General features: G+C 49.5%; 11 protein-coding genes across 11 annotated transcripts; 6 read left to right on the top strand and 5 right to left on the bottom strand.

Moving 5' to 3' along the window:
- Positions 1 to 540: 540 nt before the first annotated feature.
- Positions 541 to 2415, bottom strand: CC77DRAFT_1036806 (transcriptional regulator; the record flags this gene model as incomplete). Its single annotated transcript, XM_018527034.1, has 2 exons — positions 949 to 2415; positions 541 to 559 (listed from the first exon to the last, which is right to left on the bottom strand). Exons 1-2 carry the CDS (start codon positions 2328 to 2330, stop codon positions 541 to 543), a joined length of 1401 nt encoding a protein of 466 aa, XP_018391512.1. The 5' UTR covers positions 2331 to 2415.
- Positions 2416 to 2873: 458 nt separating this feature from the next.
- On the top strand, positions 2874 to 3272 carry CC77DRAFT_23943 (hypothetical protein). The gene is made up of 2 exons (XM_018530810.1): positions 2874 to 2950; positions 2998 to 3272. The coding sequence occupies exons 1-2, from the start codon at positions 2931 to 2933 to the stop codon at positions 3173 to 3175; spliced, it is 198 nt and encodes a 65-aa protein (XP_018391511.1). The 5' UTR covers positions 2874 to 2930; the 3' UTR covers positions 3176 to 3272.
- On the top strand, positions 3065 to 4721 carry CC77DRAFT_952467 (terpene synthase metal binding domain-containing protein). Its single transcript, XM_018535410.1, has 7 exons — positions 3065 to 3262; positions 3324 to 3469; positions 3554 to 3962; positions 4022 to 4055; positions 4123 to 4340; positions 4428 to 4570; positions 4627 to 4721. The coding sequence occupies exons 2-7, from the start codon at positions 3346 to 3348 to the stop codon at positions 4647 to 4649; spliced, it is 951 nt and encodes a 316-aa protein (XP_018391510.1). The 5' UTR covers positions 3065 to 3262; positions 3324 to 3345; the 3' UTR covers positions 4650 to 4721.
- A 1197-nt stretch (positions 4722 to 5918) lies between these two features.
- CC77DRAFT_1036805 (hypothetical protein) lies at positions 5919 to 7351 on the top strand (the record flags this gene model as incomplete). The annotated part of the gene is made up of 2 exons (XM_018527033.1): positions 5919 to 6900; positions 7309 to 7351. The coding sequence occupies exons 1-2, from the start codon at positions 5981 to 5983 to the stop codon at positions 7349 to 7351; spliced, it is 963 nt and encodes a 320-aa protein (XP_018391509.1). The 5' UTR covers positions 5919 to 5980.
- Positions 7352 to 7356: 5 nt separating this feature from the next.
- Positions 7357 to 8361, bottom strand: CC77DRAFT_919909 (methyltransferase MppJ; the record flags this gene model as incomplete). Its single annotated transcript, XM_018533704.1, has 1 exon — positions 7357 to 8361. A coding segment is annotated over one exon (1005 nt), but the record flags the coding sequence as incomplete, so codon positions are not given.
- Positions 8362 to 9012: 651 nt separating this feature from the next.
- CC77DRAFT_23907 (hypothetical protein) lies at positions 9013 to 9394 on the bottom strand. Its single transcript, XM_018530804.1, has one exon. The coding sequence runs from the start codon at positions 9285 to 9287 to the stop codon at positions 9093 to 9095; it is 195 nt and encodes a 64-aa protein (XP_018391507.1). The 5' UTR covers positions 9288 to 9394; the 3' UTR covers positions 9013 to 9092.
- Positions 9099 to 10655, top strand: CC77DRAFT_1015420 (branched-chain-amino-acid aminotransferase 5). The gene is made up of 2 exons (XM_018524021.1): positions 9099 to 10492; positions 10557 to 10655. The coding sequence occupies exons 1-2, from the start codon at positions 9502 to 9504 to the stop codon at positions 10610 to 10612; spliced, it is 1047 nt and encodes a 348-aa protein (XP_018391506.1). The 5' UTR covers positions 9099 to 9501; the 3' UTR covers positions 10613 to 10655.
- Positions 10656 to 11285: 630 nt separating this feature from the next.
- On the top strand, positions 11286 to 13349 carry CC77DRAFT_23848 (MFS general substrate transporter). Its single transcript, XM_018530797.1, has 6 exons — positions 11286 to 11711; positions 11761 to 12270; positions 12323 to 12479; positions 12536 to 12682; positions 12732 to 12917; positions 12973 to 13349. Exons 1-6 carry the CDS (start codon positions 11422 to 11424, stop codon positions 13240 to 13242), a joined length of 1560 nt encoding a protein of 519 aa, XP_018391505.1. The 5' UTR covers positions 11286 to 11421; the 3' UTR covers positions 13243 to 13349.
- On the bottom strand, positions 13134 to 14927 carry CC77DRAFT_23894 (hypothetical protein). Its single transcript, XM_018530803.1, has one exon. It carries the CDS (start codon positions 14566 to 14568, stop codon positions 13456 to 13458), a length of 1113 nt encoding a protein of 370 aa, XP_018391504.1. The 5' UTR covers positions 14569 to 14927; the 3' UTR covers positions 13134 to 13455.
- CC77DRAFT_952458 (hypothetical protein) lies at positions 14794 to 16548 on the top strand. The gene is made up of 2 exons (XM_018535409.1): positions 14794 to 15299; positions 15375 to 16548. The coding sequence occupies exons 1-2, from the start codon at positions 15287 to 15289 to the stop codon at positions 16148 to 16150; spliced, it is 789 nt and encodes a 262-aa protein (XP_018391503.1). The 5' UTR covers positions 14794 to 15286; the 3' UTR covers positions 16151 to 16548.
- A 171-nt stretch (positions 16549 to 16719) lies between these two features.
- Positions 16720 to 18595, bottom strand: CC77DRAFT_1056189 (hypothetical protein; the record flags this gene model as incomplete). The annotated part of the gene is made up of 4 exons (XM_018527888.1): positions 16720 to 16881; positions 16933 to 17351; positions 17401 to 18290; positions 18342 to 18595. 4 exons carry the CDS (start codon positions 18593 to 18595, stop codon positions 16720 to 16722), a joined length of 1725 nt encoding a protein of 574 aa, XP_018391502.1.
- Positions 18596 to 19370: the final 775 nt, after the last annotated feature.

Genomic DNA, 19370 nt, shown 5'->3' with positions numbered 1-19370 from the left:
GAGATAGAAGTTCCCAGATCCCACGTATGGGAGATTCTCCATCGCGCGCCAACCCCATTGTCTATAGCAGTACACTTACTTAATTGAGAAAGATCTGTGTCGCAAGCCCAGGCCGAGGTTTCGCCACTCTCGTCCGTTTCGAGCTCCCACCACCAACCAACGACCGCCAACTTTCCCCATAATGAAGCGCAGCCTATCTCATACCGACCCCCAGGACCACAGTGGTGTAGGGACTACAAGGTCGTCATCACAAGAAAGCTACGTAGAATCTCAACGTGAGCAAACGCTTTTCTAAGTCGCATCTATCGCCCCAATAAATGTAGACATTGGCTCAACATACCTTGATTTATCGTTCCAGAAGCTTGGACACCTTGGACTCCTGAAAATACACTGTTTAGGTTCATCAAATCTGTTTGCTGATAGAAGGTATCTCGTTATGCCTTGCATGGGAGGATGTAGGCTTAGTAAGAATATAGTGTCAAGGTCTTGGGCTGTCGTAACCACTCCACCAATATCTCAAATATCTTGTTCACGTAATGTTCATGTTCTTTTCCCTAATCTCTCCAGTAGAAGTGCCTTCTTTGTAGTTGTTCTTTATTCATTGGAAACAAGTGGCTGAAACTTTCGCCATACACTTCAGACACATCGAATCTACTGACTAGTTAGGAGAATCTTGGCCAACTCTGGCATCTTTCCTGCCAACTTCCGAGGCTATCTAACCAAGACTCCCAACCCAGGCACTAGCCTGCTATACTCAGTTGAGTTCGTAACAGCCAACAGGTATTACATAATGCATAGGCAGAAGCTGCTGTTAAGGAAGCCCATAGTAGCATCCATAGTATAGTGGAAGCCATAGAATCAAGCTTACATTATAGGCTTTATCCATGGTTCACCTTCGCTCACTTATCTTATTTCATGCCTAGAAGAGCCACACTATAGGGCACAAACCCCAGCAAAAGACAGGCCGCGATGCTTGCGCTGCCGATAATGGCGAGGCATCCACCACAGAAAACGATAAAGTAGAGTAGCTCAAGGGGGCGCTCGTAAAACCACATATGATCACCGTCAAGGCGATCGTTCTTCTCACACCCTGTAATTCGACCATCTGGAACGTACTTGAAATCGAGCAAAGAGCCGCCCTTGAGACCATACTTGGAGTGAATAATGGAGTTATGCAAGACCTCGCGGCAGAACTGGATAGACCAAGCCTCAAATGATGGGATCCAGTGCTGGACAGTTGCGAGGGCAAATACAAGCCAGCAGTGACCATTGAAACAAGCGTAATGATACCAACCTGGGCGACCCATGCCCAGCTGATCACAGATGTCATCCCCGTTCAGGCGGCGGCTGCCAGCTTCAATAAAGCCAGCTGATATGTTGACGGGTGGAAGGTCTTTGAGGGCCTCGACGAAGTTGTGTCCGACGACGAGTGATGATGGCGTGATGTGCAGCTCGTTGTAGCTCAGAGACTCCATGATAGCCTTAGCCTGAGATGTCGTTGCAAAGAAGTCGGTGGGGGTGCCGATGACGTGACCGACATATCTCCAAAGCGCAATGTAGTCGTCGACCTCTTGTTGAGGTGGGCGGACGCCCATATGCGGCAACTGCTGCCAAGCATGGTTACAACTGAAAGTGGCGAGGGCATGGATCGAGTCAAGCGTGTTCATGGGTACGCCGTGGATACTGGTGTCATAGTAAGAGGGGCCTTTGACCTCAGCCACACGTAGCATACGCTGTTGGACCATCGAGTGCAACAAACGCACACGTATTGTAGTCTCGTGACCTTTGCCGCCAGGTTTGATGAAACCCAATGAATGTGTCACCTCGAGCACGAGCTGGAACGTCTCCAACAGCCGCCTTCGTAACGATCGCGTACTGAAGCCGCCTGTTCTCAGCAACACCTCGACTACACTTGTTGAAGCCGAGTTCTCGCCAACAAATCCCTGGAGCGCGAAGCCAATGATGTTTCCCAATGCGTAGCGATAGAAAAAGCGCTGCCCACGTTCAAGTTGCTCCCAGTTGACCCAATCGGGCACTGTGTTGACCTGTGTCCAGAATTCCTCGAGTGTCTCATTATGATGCCGGTTGGCTTTGAGTGTCGCGAACATGTCGAGTCGTTCTATCTGTTCTCCCCGTTGCTTTTGGGCTTCCTGCTTGCGCTGGTGGATCTTTTGGATGATGTTGACAGTAGCGGCACCCAGCTCATCGTGCTCGAAGCGAAGGGGATCAGTCTTTTCTTTAGGAGTGTGTTCTTTAGTCCAGTAAAAAGAATAATTTCCAACAGTTCGGAGGTCCTCTGCCATAGATTTAGAATATTTGTGACTGGCCATATCTCTCCTGAGTGCGGTTGGAAAATTGTATCCGAAGTTTGAAGCTGATGTTCGTATGTTTCTAGTATATGCCACTATTACTCGTTCGGCCGCGCTACACAAAAATGCACACTAGTATTCAAGAGGAAGGAACAGGTATCGAAAGCGAACTTGAAAGACTTGTATAAGAAACTAGGCAGCGAGATTCGCACTTTGCGCTGGCTCCGATTGAAGATACCAAGGGCCTCAATTATCTAGATACGAGACACTAGTATGCATCGGGGTTTTGTAGTAATTTCGCCAAGAATTAAGGCCCCTCAGCACCCCTAAAACCTCGTGTTCATTGTCTTGGTTTTACTAGGTACCACCTCTTGGCCAAAAGCCATCCCTATCTGAGACTACGTTCATATAAATCCACATACCGATTATACTGGTTGACACCTGTAGACTTGGATATTACGTAAGCTTTCTTACTTCGCCGTACAGTTCAAAATCACCATGCATAAGTGCTTACACTTTCTTATCGATACACGAAAGTGGATAAATGATTACACTGAAGTGAACCACTAATGTAAACTTAGACCCGTTAACTCTCTTGCGGAACACGCTACTGGTCCCATCATGTTTCCACAATTCAGCGTGTTAGTTGTTCCTCCGTTAGATCGATCTAGCTGTTGACTCAAGCTAGCTGCTTTATACACTTGTCTCTTTCCATGTCAGTTTACCTTGACTTATGCCTTTCGCTTCACTCTCGACTTGCTTGTTATCCTAGCTTTATGACAAATCTTCATTTATTGCCATCGCAATACATCAGTACATGTTATAACCGCAGCTATGGAGGAGAGAACCATTGTTACCATCCCTAACCTATACAAGTGCTTCTTGACACAAGAACCTAGGTCAAATAAGGGGTACCAAGCTGCTTAACTTGAGTCGGAGCGATGGCTTGCAAAGTCAGTGACTTCCGTTGCCAGATACCTGGATCCAACATTGCGCTCTAACCGCACCGATCAGAACATGCGACTTCGCTCCTAGTATGAGCAAAAAGGTTAACGCCTGCGATTTCTCCTTTTTCATCTCCATCGCGGCACCAGACGCACCTCCAGACAGGCTAAAGACTTTATGCGACTGGGGGAATTGGGTCTTTCCGTTCGACGACTGTGAGCTTCCATTCCAAGACCGATAACAAGTTGGTGTGTTTCGAGTATGACCTCTTTCCTCACTGACGGTGGAAAATACCACAGTGTTCGACTCAGGCGAGCTGAGAACCGACCTTTCAACATCCGAACGTGTTCTCGATAGCCTCATGGCCAACATGACGGGCAATCCGTTCATCGGATACAAGCTTCCTATCGTTAAGGCACATGACGACATCTACAAACGGTTCGAAAACGGCTCTTCCTACGGTACCCAGAGACGATTTGTTCGTGCTATGCAGCAATACACATTAGGTGTAGCGCACCACGTCGGACATTTCACCACCGATCACATCCCGTCCCTACAGGAGATGCTATCGACACGGCAGCTATCGGTCGGCGTCGCGCCACTCTACCATCTTGTTGAGTACGCGCATGAGATTGTGCTTCCAGATGAGGTCTTCGAGCACCCCATGATCCAAGCACTAGAGCGCCTCGGTGCTGACTTCGTTATTCTGTACGCTGCTTTGATTGTTCTTCTATGTCATTCTATGATACTAATTGTATGTGCACCAGATCTAATGATATACTCTCGTACCGCAAGGAAGAGGTAAGCCCTGGCTCGAAGATACGTGTATAAGTCATCGAGAGATCACCCTGACCTTTCAAATGTATAGTGTGAGGGATGTCCTTTTAATATGACCGCTGTCTGCCGGCTAGCCGGGCACTCAGCGCAAGAAGCTTTCGATATATTGGATTCCATGCTTGAGCAGCGTTACATTCAATGGGATCAAGCAATCTATCATCTACCCAGTTGGGGCGCAGATATTGACGGTGAGGTCCGCCGGTACATTGATGGCATTCAGAATGTTGTCCAGGCCAACATCAGCTGGAGGTGCGTACTTTCTTGTATTTGACTGTGTAACATGGGAACACTCTGGAAGTCAAGCATCCGCTAAAATCTTGTTCGCCCATATTGTAGCTTCCGCTCAGAGCGATACCTTGGCAAACATGCCCTTGAAGTGCGACGCACCCGTAAGATTGATGTTATGACGACTCCTCCTTACTTGAGGATTATGGAAGCCAAACTCTGCTTACTGAAGTGGCCATACATTCCACCAACTAGTAAGTTCCATCAACTAGATAATTATCGAGATACCACTGACGAATAACCGGCGCAGAGTACACATTCGAAGTTAGATGATTGCTTCGAGGCAGAGCAGGCGGGTAAACTTGTTTTCAACGTTTCATAGTTGTACGTAAAAAGAAATTGTGGTTGAAATTGTTAAAGACTCGTACAACAATTTATGCAAAGCATAAGAAGCAAATTATACCTGCTAACAGTGTCTTAATTACTGTCATATTAGACCTATGCACACTTGGACAAAGTAAAACAGAGAGCCACCTGACTTACAAGATACGGTCGGCTTGAAGGTATTACTACCTCACCAGATGAGAACATGCGCAAAAAGGAAGAACACAAAGGGTATGCCGTATCATATAAAGTGTACATGTCGTATGTAAAAGCAAAAAGATAGGCAAAAACATACAACAGCGGGGATTCGCTAGTGGTCACCCACCTAACTACTAATCCGCCGGTACATTGCTTGTATATGGCTGAGCGGACGGGAAGCCTAATTTTCAGTGTCCTATGGTCGTATGTGCAAGGATGAGCAATATTTTAAAATATATTTTAGATATCAACGTCAGCCCGTACCGCATCGTTGCAGGTAGGAGCTATCAGCGTGAAAGATCCCTACCTTCTGTAATATATTCGTGCGCCCTACTTACAGAACATAGTAAACAACTCTATGGGAGTCTGATAAGCTCGGCAGTGTCATTGTCAAACAAGAAGAATGGTGTTCATGGACCCCAATATGGCAGCATGTCTCAACGTCTACCTGGGCGATTAGGTAACAGTAGCCTAACAGTACCATACGGCGCGGAGGGGGTTTTGGGTCACATAGATGTCGCTATATTAAGGTTAAACAGCGCGTAAACACTGCGTTAGCTTGTTAATACTATACAGACACTCTGTTAACATCACCACAACACTATGTTAGGTGCAATATAGCGACATCTATGTGACCAAAACACCCCTCCGCGCGTCTTAGGTAAGACGCGTGAGGGCAGAGCACAGAATACCGAGATTAGTACCATAGTAAATTCCATTCTTCAACTTAGCTAGCTTTCATCAAATTAAACCTATCCACACCTGAACAAGGTAAAACATAGCCATCCTCCAATAGAAACCCACCCGTCGTGAGTACTGCGCCAAACCCTCGGTACCCCAATACGCTATGCCGTCCTGGGAGATTGGTACAACGACGACCGTTTTTGCGGAGGGTTGGTACCACGGGACATATATGCGGGTGGTGAGTCATGCGCTTGCTTTAACTAGATCATTATGCGTGCAAGAGCCACTAACCTGGAACTCCAACTTCCTTAAATACCAGCACTCATGCACCTTCTGTGCCTCATACACAACCAAAGTTATTACACCACTTTCAACATCAACAACAAACACGTTTGACTATGCTACAGTCTAACCTCCAATATCGCTGCATAGGAAGGGGCTTTTGTGGTAGTGTCTGGACTCCTGGAAACGCCCAACACAATGACGACGGGCAAGTTGCCATCAAGCGCGAAGATGGCGGACCTGGTAGATCAGTCACGAATGATTACAACATGCATCTTCGAGTTCTCCAGAGCGCAATCCAACAGCCACCATTGATGCCTCTTTCAATTCCTTACTGCCACAATCTTGTCCAAACCGACGATGCCTGGTGGCTATCAAACCTACATCAATTCCCTTCTGGCTACACTGCTTGTAGAGCGCTCATCTCGGAACGAATCCCTAAGATCCCAAGGCCAATCAGCAACAAGATTGTAGATCTCTTCTGCGCTGGCAACGCTCAACTATCCACTTTCGTGAAAGGCAACCCAGACGATGATGCATGCCTTATTCGACCATATTTGGGACGTCGGCGCCGGCACAGACAAGAGGGGAAAAGCGAATCACGCTTCCAGCGCTTCAGTCTGCGGAACGTTCCTTTACACATCGATCAAATGGAAGCCTCAGATCTCTGCGCTGGATTATATGCAGAGACTATGGCAGAGGCTCTCGCACTGATGCACTGGGGTGCGGAAATTGATGCGAACGACGTCGAATTCGTGCTAGCTCCACCGCGAAGCAAACATACACAATCAATGGCTTTTCAGTCTGACTTTCTGGGTACCCACTGCATGTGGATCCTCGATTTTGACTGCTGTCGGCCTATGCGGATGGACGCAGAGGGAGTTGAGCAGGCCTGCGCAGCATTTTTTAGGAATGATCCCTTTTATCCAAGGCCGGGGACTGGAGAGACAGCTGATGAGGAGCTGTGGGTTGTTTTCAAGCAAAGATTCCTTAAATCTAGTTACAAGTTTCTAGGCGGAGCAAGACAGCATATATGGTATCTTGCAGACAGGCTGATGCATAGAATTGAAGAGGAGGCGCGGTCAAGATCAAGGGATAGAGACTCTAGACCTTCTCAATGGATGAATCATAAACCTTGTCCAGAATTTCGTAACAACGTCGTTTCCTGAACCGCTATCTTGAATCAGTCTAGGAGATTCTACTCAGCTGCTGGATCACACAGGCGGTCACTTGCGCCTTGATTTCGAGGTCAGTTCGTATCAAAGAGAACACGATGCCACACTTTTCACACTTTTAGTAAAGGGAAGATGAGTCGGAGGTAGCCTGATAAGCGATCGTGAGGCGCAATATGTAAGGTACTAAGACTGCAGAGAAGTTGTTATTCATCACCAGCTGCGATACCTCCATTGGCTAACTAATAACATAGAGTACTCCATATAGACAGGCTATCTCAACTCCAGCCAAACATGAACTTGCTCGCCATCTAGGCATGTTCAAGCTCGAAAATAACGGAAAGAGACTGCGTCTCTATTAGATGTTGCTTGACACAGCGCCAGCCCCCTTCGGCGAAGACGCCCTCCCAATCCTCCATTGTAGGGATATACGTATCCATCAGCGCATGACCAAATTCAAACCCGAGAGTGAAGCTGGGAACACTTTCCTCGGTAACTGCGTACTTGGAGAGCCCTGTCTGATTCAGGAGGATTCGGACAGTGTCGCCCAGCAAAAAGCGGCGAGCTTTGGGAAAGGCCGACCGCAAACGTTGGAGCGAGGCAATGCAATTCTCCCGTGGCCAGAAGTCGTGTCCCATAAGAAAGCATGTCAATAGGTCTACATCAGCGAATTCTTCGCGATGTTCCAGATTAGTGGCGTCACCCAAGGTGAACGACAATCGATCCCCGAAGCCGCGTGTCTCCGCATCGTTTGCGGACTTCTGCAGCGCAGGAGCAGCGACATCGATACCGAGACCTTTGGTGTTGGGGTAACGGTTCAAGATTTCCATCAAGCGTTCACCGCTGCCGCTGCCCAGGTCAACGACCTTGTGAAAACTGAAATCAAGCTGCTTCATCGCCGTCCAGAATATGGGATCGAAATGAACAGTGTTGATGTCCTTGCAGGCGTATCCGATAGCAACACTATCCCGTGTGTAATAATCTCCAGTCCGATTCTCCTTGCGAAGCACGTACTGCATACGTGCAAACAGTGTACCTGAGCCGAGAGCCAGCCAGTGGAAGACGGACTTCTGCGTATAAGCCTCGTCGAACAATCTGCCCGTCTGGACAATATCTCCTTTATGCTGGAGTATGCCGACAACAGTCAACGAAACCACCAACCCCTGAGTGGATTTCAGGTCCAGGCTCTGCTTAGTTGCGAACTCGGATATGTGGACGTGTTCGTGCTGGCGCAGCTCTTCGAACAGACCGACTTCCCACGCAGCACCAATTGCAGCGGCCGCGATGTATGAGTTGTAGATGTTGGCCACGGCGCGCTGCGCGTCGGCATTATCGGCTTTGGAGATCATGTTGATCACTTGTAGAAGAGGATACCTATCTCTTGATGATTGAGATGGAGGGAGAGAAAGCTTGGTTTATCGATTGAATCATTGCATGACGAGAAAAATGACGAGCTTATAAGCGCTTCTCATGTGATGTGTTTCGACGCCCCTCAAGTTTCTTCATACATCCAACGACCGCATCAACCGCCCATTATGCAAGCGTCAAATTCTGGAACTCCGCTGTCGATCTCCCCTCAGTGCTTACCAAAAGTCAGAGTCAGGCCCGGCTGACATACTTTACAAATACGAAGTGTTTCTGCTGCCCGCGGTGCCACAAAATGCGGTATAAGGCCGCGTGTCGTTGAGTTGCAACTTTCCTGTGGATACAGGACATATTCAGCATCTGTATGCCCCTGCTACTGCTGAGCCTAATGATCTACAGCCGTGAGACCGATCATGCTCGACACCGATCAAAGCATCTCTGTCTCGAAGCATCCTTCTACTTCTTTCTGTTCTATAGCTTTCGTCATGGCGTATGGCATCACTGCGCAAATCCAGTTTTCGGTGACCGAGAAGCCCAGTCATTATAAACGGTTAAACAAATTCGTTCTCCAAGTAAGCACTACTTTACGCATTATCTTGTACATAATGATCCATCAGCTTCGGAAAGCATCGTGATGCTTTCTTCGGTAAGCACTTGAATGAACTAGGTAAAAGGTATAGTCTGGAGTTGACTAGCAGTGAGATCTTCCCCGCAGAGACGGCAATTTGTTGCCATACCAAGGAGTGGTAGGAATTACGTTGTGGAGTAGTCTAATTCCAAGTGATGCATATAAGTTGTTGTTAGTGTTGTCGTGTTTCCGAAAGTTGTCAACAGTAAGAACAAAGGTCAAAGCTATCGCCAGACACGTCATCACAAACCACAACATGACCGAATTCCCCCCGCCTCCCACTTCCGCTGTCCCTTGGGAGAAGATGGATCTCAAATTCCAAGAAGGTATTTAAGTTCTACCGAGCTCAATCACAGCGACTAATCAGTATCTACCAATAGTCAACGGCCACATCGAAGCTACTCACTCCAAGAAGACGGGCGAATGGACGCCACTTAAATTTGTCTCAAGTCCCCACGTGAAGATTCATGGAATGTCGCCTGCCCTTAACTATGGGCAGCAAGTTCTCGAAGGCCTAAAAGCCTTCCGCCACCCTGGCTCACCTGGCTCAATCTCCCTTTTCCGCCCTGATATGAATGCCCATCGCTTCCAACGGTCTGCCAGTGCACTAGACCTGCCAATCGTGCCTGTGGACATGTTTCTCCAGGCTTGTCGCGCAGCCGTTGCGCTCAATGCCGGATTTGTCCCGCCTCATGGTTATGGCGGAGCCATGTATGTGAGACCACAGCTATACGGGTCTAGTCCGCAGCTTGGACTCACGGCAACGGATCAGACGACCTTCTGCACTTTTGTTGTCCCGACAGGAGTACACGAGAAAGCACAAGCAATGAAGGCTTTGATCGTTGATGACTTTGACCGCGCCGCGCCGCGAGGGACTGGTCATGTTAAGATTGGTGGAAATTATGCCCCTGTGATGCGGTGGGCAAAACAATCAAAAGCTGCCGGATATGGTGTGACGCTGCACCTAGACAGTGCACGACATGAAGATATCGATGAGTTTAGCACCAGTGCGTTCATAGGCGCCCGCTATGCTTCAGGTGCAGACGACGAGCCGGGCGACGAGGTGACGATTGTGGTGTCAGACTCGCCATGTGTCATAGAGAGCGTGACTTGTGACACCGTTCAAAAGATTGCGCGGAGCTTTGGATGGACCGTAGAGAAGCGGGCTATATCATATAAGGAACTACCTAACTTTAGTGAAGTTATGGGTGCAGGTACAGCTGTGGCATTGATGCCTATTGCTTCGATTACGCGAAAGCGCATGGGAGAAGGCTTGGGTCCTGGACCGCGTGTGACTGTTGACGGCAATTTCGAGACTATTGCTTACATGCCGGATCAGCAGCAGGGTGGCGGACCGGTCCATCAGAAGCTACTGGCGCGATTGTGGGACTATCAAATGGGTAGGGTGCCAGATGATTTTGGTTGGTGCTTCGAGGTATCGTTGCAGGACCAGGAGATCAAAGCTGGAATTTAGACAATAAGTCTCCAGATCGTTCGATCAGTAAAATTCGTCAAAATGTCACATACCAATCATGTCTAGAAGCTCTTTGCAATGTTGTGATGACGCTCTACAATTGCTCTAGGATTACACCTTGCGGCATTCTAGCAACTTTGAAAACTTACTGCATATACGAGCGGTGAGTCTGTCGTAGAACATCAAGAGTGTGGTTGACGCGGTAGCTCGCGCGGCCCCGCGCGCCCCGGCCCGCTGATCTCACCCGCTAGGTACCACCTTCTCCACCAGCTGATCCACACGTACTGCATGCACATCAGCAACCTTCGGCCCTTGCTACCTTCTCCGGATCTCATACCTAGAGTATGTACTGCAGTTTGTGCATGCTTATGTTGGACCCACATCATGGACATGTTGCTAGACTAAGCGCTATACCTAATACCTAAGCATGCTAATGCGTTTGCACATTGACACGCCCTGAAGAGTAGTGCTCAATTTGAAGAGAAGCCGTCAAATCAATTTCCCGGAAAGTCGGGTGTCTATGAACTATCGAAACCGTTCGTCCAAGGCACGAGGATAGTTTGGCTGCTGGCTTTGCTCCTGAGGTCTGCTACGCGCAGAATGGGTCAAGCCCTTCATGGCATCTGCAGATTCTGGATAGACTGAAGCTGGCCCTATATTCATGTTGACAGGTGCGGAAGCCCTCCAAAAAACTTGCACTCATCGCCGGTGTTCCTTCACGCCCTACAGGGCGTGCGCTGTTTCGGTACTAGCGTCGTCCAGGTGCATTCCCGGACACCCACCGCTAATTCACCTCGACACTTACCTCTTCTCTTGATGTAGCTTGACTACCATCTTTTCCGGCCGTTGCAGCTCTGGCGAGTCCATGATTGACTGCTTCCGACGCTGCCCATCAACTGCCTACATTTGCTAGCAATCATGAGCTCGCATGAGCTTACCGCAATGCCCATTCATCAGAGTTCGGACAAAACTGTCGAGCAAGTCTCGAACGAGACCAAAACAACGCCTCTGCCACCAGACTACAAGCCGAATGCTCGCCCTGCAGTCTTTCGCACAACGATCCACGAAGTCCTGTTTGTTTTTATTGCAACAATGGGTGTGGCGATGCCGAGCTTGCTTCAAGGCTGTACTATCATCATCTCCTCATCCGTCAAGAAGGACTTATCAATGAGCACAACCGAGATCACTTGGATGACAGCATCTTCAGCGTGAGTCAGTTTACTCTATGAGGGTTCAATCAGCGACTCACAATCTCAGTTTGACCTCGGGTTCCTTCCTGCTCTTCTTCGGCAAACTCGCAGACATGTTTGGGCGACGTAGCATGTTTCTCGCCAGCCTGTTTCTGTTCGCTGCGTTTGCGCTCGGGACCGGCTTCTCACAAGATGCGCTGACGCTTATCATCCTCAATGGAGTGATGGGGTTGATGTGTGCATTGGCCGTTCCCCCGTGTCAAGGTATACTAGGTAGCATCTATGAGAAGCCATCCAGAAGAAAGAACCTTGCCTTTGCTAGCTTTAGTGCAGGAAATCCACTAGGTTTTGTCTTTGGTACCATTTTCTCGGGTATCGCAACACAACTTTTCGGCTGGCGCGCACCATTTTGGCTTCTTGCAATCATCTACCTGGTTGTAGCCATCATAGCTGGTTTCACAGTTCCAGTGGATGACAGTGATAAACTGCCACTGACTGTCGCTTCCTTCAAACAGTTTGATGTCATTGGGGCCGCTTTGATCATAGGAGGCATCGGTCTCTTCTCCACTGCCCTCAGGTAGGCAACCATTCTGTGATATGGAATCTTCCACTGACGTTGATCTTCTAAGCGCTGGGCCAGATGCTGCACAAGGCTTTAAATCCACATACATACTAGTGTTCCTCATACTCGGTGTTGTGTTGATCGTCGCGTTCATACTATGGGAGACACGTTTCCCATTCCCACTGATGCCGATGAATGTGTGGCGCGACCGGGAGTCCTGCTTGGTATGTCATTTGCAAAAGCCAATAGATGATCACGTTTGTTTGCTAAAACCTGTTAGATCATGGTGGTTCTGGTGCCTGGCTTCCTCGTCTTTCCGCCGATGACATTTTTCATTGCGCTGTATCTGCAGGAGCTGTTCCACTACTCGGCACTGCTGACAGCAGTTCATATGCTTCCCATGGCTGTAAGCGGCATCATAATCAACGTGGGTCATCACCAAGATACAATTAAACTACACTAACCACATGGTACAGGTGGTAGCTGGACTCATTTTGCATCGAGTCTCCAACAAGATCTTAATGGGCATAGGCACGTTGGCATACACTATAGCCTCAATATTAGTTGCCGTACAGCGCTCAGGGGACTCATATTGGGCCTTCACGTTTCCGTCCCTCGTCATCATTGTAGTCGGAGCTGATTTCCATTTCAACGTCGCTAATGTAAGTCGGAAATGTCTGTACCAATCTGACAACTGCTAACTCGCCACGAACCCAGATGTACGTTCTCTCTTCCTTGCCCAAGGCTCAGCAATCTATTGCAGCCTCAATCTTTCAGACCATTACCAAGCTCGCTGTCACAGTTGGTTTTGGTGTAGAGACGGCAGTTTTCAACAGTGTGGTTGCAGACCCGGCATCGACCGGCTATTACGATAATGATCCTTACGAGCCATTCGCAGCAGTATTCTGGGCAGCTGCTGTTACAACATTTCTTAGCTTGTTTGCAGTGCCTTTTCTTCGGATAAAGACACAAGGGAATCACGACTGAGTGATTCCAGTGGAAGGTAGACGCCACTATAGGCTAGACTTGGTAACAATCTCGAATTCGGTTTATCATTCTAGTGTCCGATCAGTTGGTATGTACAACAAAGACCAATATCAGAACACACAACGAATGAAAGTACGCAACCGTCAAGTTAGACTAAACTTGTTGTTGTCCGCTGTCATTGGCATAAGCTAGATGGTAAGTGCAGCAAACCATCTACCTGCTGGTGGTACTTCCGTTCATATACTCAACCTCCGGAAATGTTGGACTGGGTACTTCTGACCACTCATTCTCACCCAACACAAAACCGAAAAATCTTTCTACAAGCGTCTTGACGATGTAATCCATCCTCGGGGCCCAGATCGTGTCCAATGAGGGTGTGATCGTCTTATTCCTCAGACCTTGCAGATCGACCCAGTCGCCCAGGTCGGCAAAGTTCTGGTGACTGCTGCCTGTGACATTAAGCCACTGGTACCATCCCGACTGGTTGGCAGAGAAAGGAGCCCACGAAGGATCAACGGTTGGAGTATGTTCCGCACCAGCCAGCATCAAGAATGGTTTTTTCACGTCAGAAAGGTCTATGAAGAGACCGTCGAAATTGATGCCGCCTAAGAGTGAAGGTTCGATAGCCAGGGCACCAGCTGCTGCCGCACCACCAAGCGAATGTCCAATAGCGAAGTAGTGCGTAGTATTGAACGGGGCGTTAGTCGATTTGACATAGGCGGGGAAAAGTTCTCTGATTGTTGCAATAGTATCGGAAACGCGCATGTTGTACACAGCTACACCAAGTTCGTAGCTCCAAGTCTCTGTGATATCGATACCATAGATGCCTGGTGCACCATCGGGAAGCTGAAGATAAGGAGTCTCTCCTGGATGATCAAGCGCGATCACTGTATAGCCTTGGGAGGCAAGCTCGGAATTCAATGCGTTATACATGATTGCGTTCTCGCCGCCGCCTGGGGAGAAGATGACGGTTGGCTTCTGCCCTACACCAAGATCTGTCATATCGAGAGGCACAGCATCGTATACGTTCCAGGTTGTGAAGCTTTGGAGCGAATGATCTGGGTACTGAAGGGCATCGCCCCAGAGGTCTGCGGTAGTGGGATCAAGGTAAGGACTCGTGTTGTTTCCAGGTATCGGGATAGTCAAGGTTGGGTAGTAAAATGTCGCTAGCAGAATTGACGAAGCATTCGCTGGAGCCACGGGGTCATTTCGTGTGGTTTTGTTGAATACATGCTGTTTATATCCTACGTGATACGGTCCTGTTGGTGGAGGAAACGACACGGCGGAGACTACTTCGCAGACCAGGGACAGAAAAATCAACAGCATCTTGAGTTGAAAGTAACAAAACGACCTCGGGAGGATCGGAACCCTGAGAACTTCTTATCATTCATCAGTTTGGCCCCCAATTATGGCGTCATACTTGATCGGATGTCCATCCTATTCCGGCTCTGGGCGAGCCAGCGCTATCGCGACTGTGCTCTAGTCAAGTGTTGTATGTGTACGAACTGGCAGGTTCCCATGCCATGTTGTCCAGACCGGCGTACAATACGAAAGACAACCCGTTAGTGATCTTTGTGCATTCCCAAGACTGTCAAGCATATAACTATGTTTTCTGGAATGATGCATCTAAGGAGCGAGTCGAACATGAGTGCCACCGACCCACGTTCTACGTGTAGAATGATAATCATAGTCTCTAGGATGGCAGGTTCCGTCGTATTGGCGTGGTGACGGAGCCATGCGACAGAGTCCATGAAGGATTTCGGAACATACAGTGATTGTCACCTTAAGGGGTGTCTTTGGACGATGACTGGTGTTTGTTGGCTAGAGGGAAGGTCGCGACACGCCAAGAATGTCATAAGATGAGGCTATTCGGAACAACCCCGGCCCCACGGACCGAGCTCAACATCATCGCGTCCAGCACTCTGACTTTGATCAACAAAGTTGTATCACCAAACTACACCCACGTATCCTGCGAATCGGCTCCATCAACAGACGCCTAGTAATCACCTTTGCATATCCAGACACAGCACCACGAGGCGCAAAGATGCCGCAACCACGTATGCACTACCTTCGCGCTCAGGCGCGTCGCAATCCACATGCCCAGTGGCCAGTCAACTAACTGCTTGCCCCAGCATCCCGCGCCGTCTCCTCTAAAGACCTTCCTCCCTCGGTTGAAAGCGCCTACTACAGGAAATGCATCGACCTCCGCCGCCGTATAACCGACATCGAAGAGAACAATGACGGCACGCGCCTGCGCATCACACGCCTGAACCGCGGGATTCAGAAGATGCGTCTTGAGCGCGCATTTCTTCTTGAGCAGCTCAACAAACACATGGAGTACAACGTCGACGACAGCGATCGCAGCAGCAGCCCACCGCCCACTCCAACAGACAAGCCATTGAGAAGCAAAAGGAGCCACAATAGGAAGGGCACACCTCCCCTTGGCGGCAGTGCTGAGGGAGGAGCCGGTGAGAGGACAGCCATGAGCGGGGAGGGCAGACTGGGATTGGGAGCCCTGTCGCATGGCATGAACCCCATGAGTAGTGCTCAGAGTACCCCGGACCCATCAGGGCGTCCCCAGAACAGCTACTTCGGTACCATCGGCGCCCCCACGGCGACAAGCCCACACACCGGTGCAAACGGCGCACCTCCTACACTTCCTCCCCTTCACTCGCTCCCACCGCTGCAGCCACAGCAGCAGCAGCCAGCACCCGCCCAGCGCGCATACTTCGACCCAGCCTATGACGAGCAACGCCCCACACCCGCTAGCAACGAGGAGGCAGCCGCCCGTCCACGCGCGTACTCAGGTGCTGCCCAGCAACCACCGACGACCGATTCCGCGCCTCCTCCGCCGCAGAACGGCGACACCGAGATGACCGACGTAAGCTTCACAGCTGTCAACCGCTAGGATGGTTATAGCCTGGGTAGTGGATGGCGTCGATTGTAATAACGCTGGAAAGTTGGCAAGGAAAACACCGAAGTGATAGCAAGGCGTTAGGGCACATTTGAGCTTCTGTACAGACTTTCGGTATCTGTATGCAACATTTGTAATTGTTGTTTCTTTCCCGGGTTCAGGGGATTGTGTATTAGTACAGGTGTCTACCGACTAAAATTGTGGGCACAAAGCAGGGCGAGATTTCCATGCATACTTGATTAACAAAGCTCGCTAGGGTGAACATGATCATGTCCGTGTTTGTGTGAACGTATTACTTGAACCTGAAGCAGTACGGTCCGTTGGGCAGAGCAAGTTGGGAAGATTGTTTGGGTTCAGTATCATTTGTAATGTGGAGCCTGTGTCAAGAACATTAACGGGATCTGTTAAAACCTTGCGGTCTGCATCGCAATGGGCAAAGCTTTCCATACAAAGACTCCTCTGCTGTAACATTTGCTGCACGCAATCGTAGGTCACAGACGCCGTGGCCATACCCTGATCTTGTTCCGACTCGTTCGCTCATACCTCACTGCTCATGTGTAGACCTATTCCTCGTCCTTATCCTTGTAGTGAGCACCATTGGCCAACTCACACGGATCAGGTGCATAACCAATGCTGCAGTGCTCCCAGTCGTCGTTGTCCATGAGCTCGCGCTTGAAATTGAGGGCGTGGTAGATGTTTGAGAAGCGGAACTCCACATACGAATGCTATAGCGATGATGTTAGCATTGATCAAGATAATCAGTCAGTGTTACTTACACCACGTGCAGTCTTTCCGCTCTTGATGCGGTCGACATCGCGCTTGTTAACGCCTTTACCTCGAGCCAGCTTCATGAGTACTGCATCGCTATCTTCGTCTGCACCAATAGCTCGCACACAGCGTGATGCGTCGCCGTCAATGCAGTTACAGATGACATCGTTGATGGAGTTCGGACCCTCGGCCTTCTCCACGAACACAACCGCCTTCTTGATGTCGCCGACGATTTCGATGCCATTCGCAGTCGCCTTGTGATACTTCTCGCATGCTTCAGGTGTGAGGAACTTGACGAGGGCATTGGAAGAACCCGGTTCTGGCAAGGAGATAGACTCGAGTTTGCCACCCCACACAAGGGCTTGCAATTGGTTGATGCTGGTGATACCTGCAACCCCTTTTAGAATACAGGTGCGATGAGCAGCCGCTAAATTTTGTCAGTTTCAGCCTGATCATACATATAGATACAGACTTACGATTCTCCCGCTTCTCCTGGGTCGGCCATCCTTTCATGCCGTCTGCCGGATCCTTAGAAACAGGCTTGGTGTTTTCAGTACTCGACGCAACAGGAGGTGCTGCCTTGGTCGGGGCGATAACGCTCGCGGTGGCGGGTAGTTCGGGCTTGGGAAGGATGTTGTGCATGGCCGCAACAATACCCGATACTTCAGCGAGTGTCTCTAGAGATAAGTGACCTTCTTCGACAAGCTTGGCACAAAGTCTGAGGAAATCACCATTCGCATCCTTGAGCGTCTGTTTGATAGATTCGGGTGTACGAGGTTGCTCTGGGCGCTTCTTCAATACCTTGTTGATGTAGTTGGCAACAGCGAAGGCTAGACGTGCCTTGATGATCTCGTTCTTTTCGACGTCGGTTTTGACCTCTGGCATATACGAGCCACGCAACTTCCTCGACATGGCCTTAATGAGACTTGCCGTGTTTCCATTGACGTCTGGTATAGCCTGAATGTAGTCGCTAGCTTTACGCATGTACGCATTCTCCAATTCTTCTTGTGACACGTCCGCAACCTTGATGCCATCGATCCCCTTGTGTTCCGCCTTCTCGGCTTCTGCTTTATCGATCTTGGTGTTGTCTGCCTTTGATTCTGCAAGACGATCACCAAACGGGAACTTGGCTTGCTCAGGCCTTACTGAGGTACTGCCGATGGGATTGCGGGGGGTCAGGACAGTCTTGCTGTTTAGGCGAGCATAGAGTGCATCCATGGCAGACTCTTCGAAGGCATCGCTTGTGGGATTCGGATCTTCCTTCTGTGGCGCGGCCGTCTCTGTAGGGGTAGCTGCGGAGGACGCGACGATACTCTTTTCAACTGAGGATGACTTTGGTGCGACAGTGGGCCTAGCATATGCTGGTCTATACGCACGCATGTCAGTAAGGCTCGAAAGATTATGTAGCAGTTCGTACCCGTCGGAAACCTTCAGCTCGACTTTGGCTGGACCTGCATTAGATGAGGATGCCATTGGCAGGGTAAGAGCTGCGGGTCGCGAGGTGGTGCCAGATACGGGTCCCGCAGCGCCGACCATCTTGACGGCCTTCTTCTTGAGCTTGATACTTCCCAGATTGGCTGCAGGTTGGACGGCAAGGTTACTGCGTGCATCTCCAGAAGCCCAAACAGACGGCGCTGCTGAGGGCGGACTCATGTGCCTGGAACGATCCATGATTTCCGGCAACGGAGACAGTGGAAGTGAACTCTTGTATCGAGCGATTTGCTTGCGCGCGGGTGATGGAGGAGGCGACAGAAGGGAAGATGAGGCCGGTATAGGTTCGCACGCACTAAAAATATTGCTGCTCTTATTGGAGTTGGTATTGGTGTGGGTGGAAGTGGAGGTTGCTGGGCAAAAGTTAGTCGAGCAAAGTGCATGAGCAAGTAAGAGAATCGGCACGCACTAGCAATTCGCCTGTCCACTGTTATCTTCGCAATTCCCTCTATGCAGGCATCGAGGCAAGCTTGGTACAGTTTATCTTCGCTATTTCGTATACGAGAACATGGCGGAGTCTTACCAGGCATTAGACTGTGGCATGCATGTAGGCAAGAGTTGAGGTGACGTCGGATCGTTGAGGGCAGGAATGTAAACAGTCCAGGGTGTCTCAATGCGGTTGCCGTTCCTGGTGTTAGCCTGTGGCCAATGAGACGACAGCGGTGAAGACGAGAAACTCGAAAAGCGGGATGAGCGTTTGTCTTCAATGATACCCAATGTAGAATTCGGCATTGAGATAGTTCCCTGCCGCTTCGATGTTTCTTTCGGATCTTTGCATGAAATAGGAAACGATTGATAGTGGCACCCATAGAGACTAGAATGTGCTATACCTAAACCGAGTCCCGCGATAATAGACTCGTGCAGCATCTGCTTCATAACAATGTTTGAGTTGAGCGTGAAGGTAAGGTTGGTTTCATAAACTTGAAGACCTACGACAGAAGCTTAACATGAACAT

This window comes from Alternaria alternata (genome assembly GCF_001642055.1).
Source record: "Alternaria alternata strain SRC1lrK2f unplaced genomic scaffold CC77scaffold_1, whole genome shotgun sequence".
In the NCBI taxonomy this organism is placed as follows: domain Eukaryota; kingdom Fungi; phylum Ascomycota; class Dothideomycetes; order Pleosporales; family Pleosporaceae; genus Alternaria; species Alternaria alternata.
Note: the sequence above shows the minus strand (reverse complement) of the source record. Positions and strands in the feature narration are given on the sequence as shown.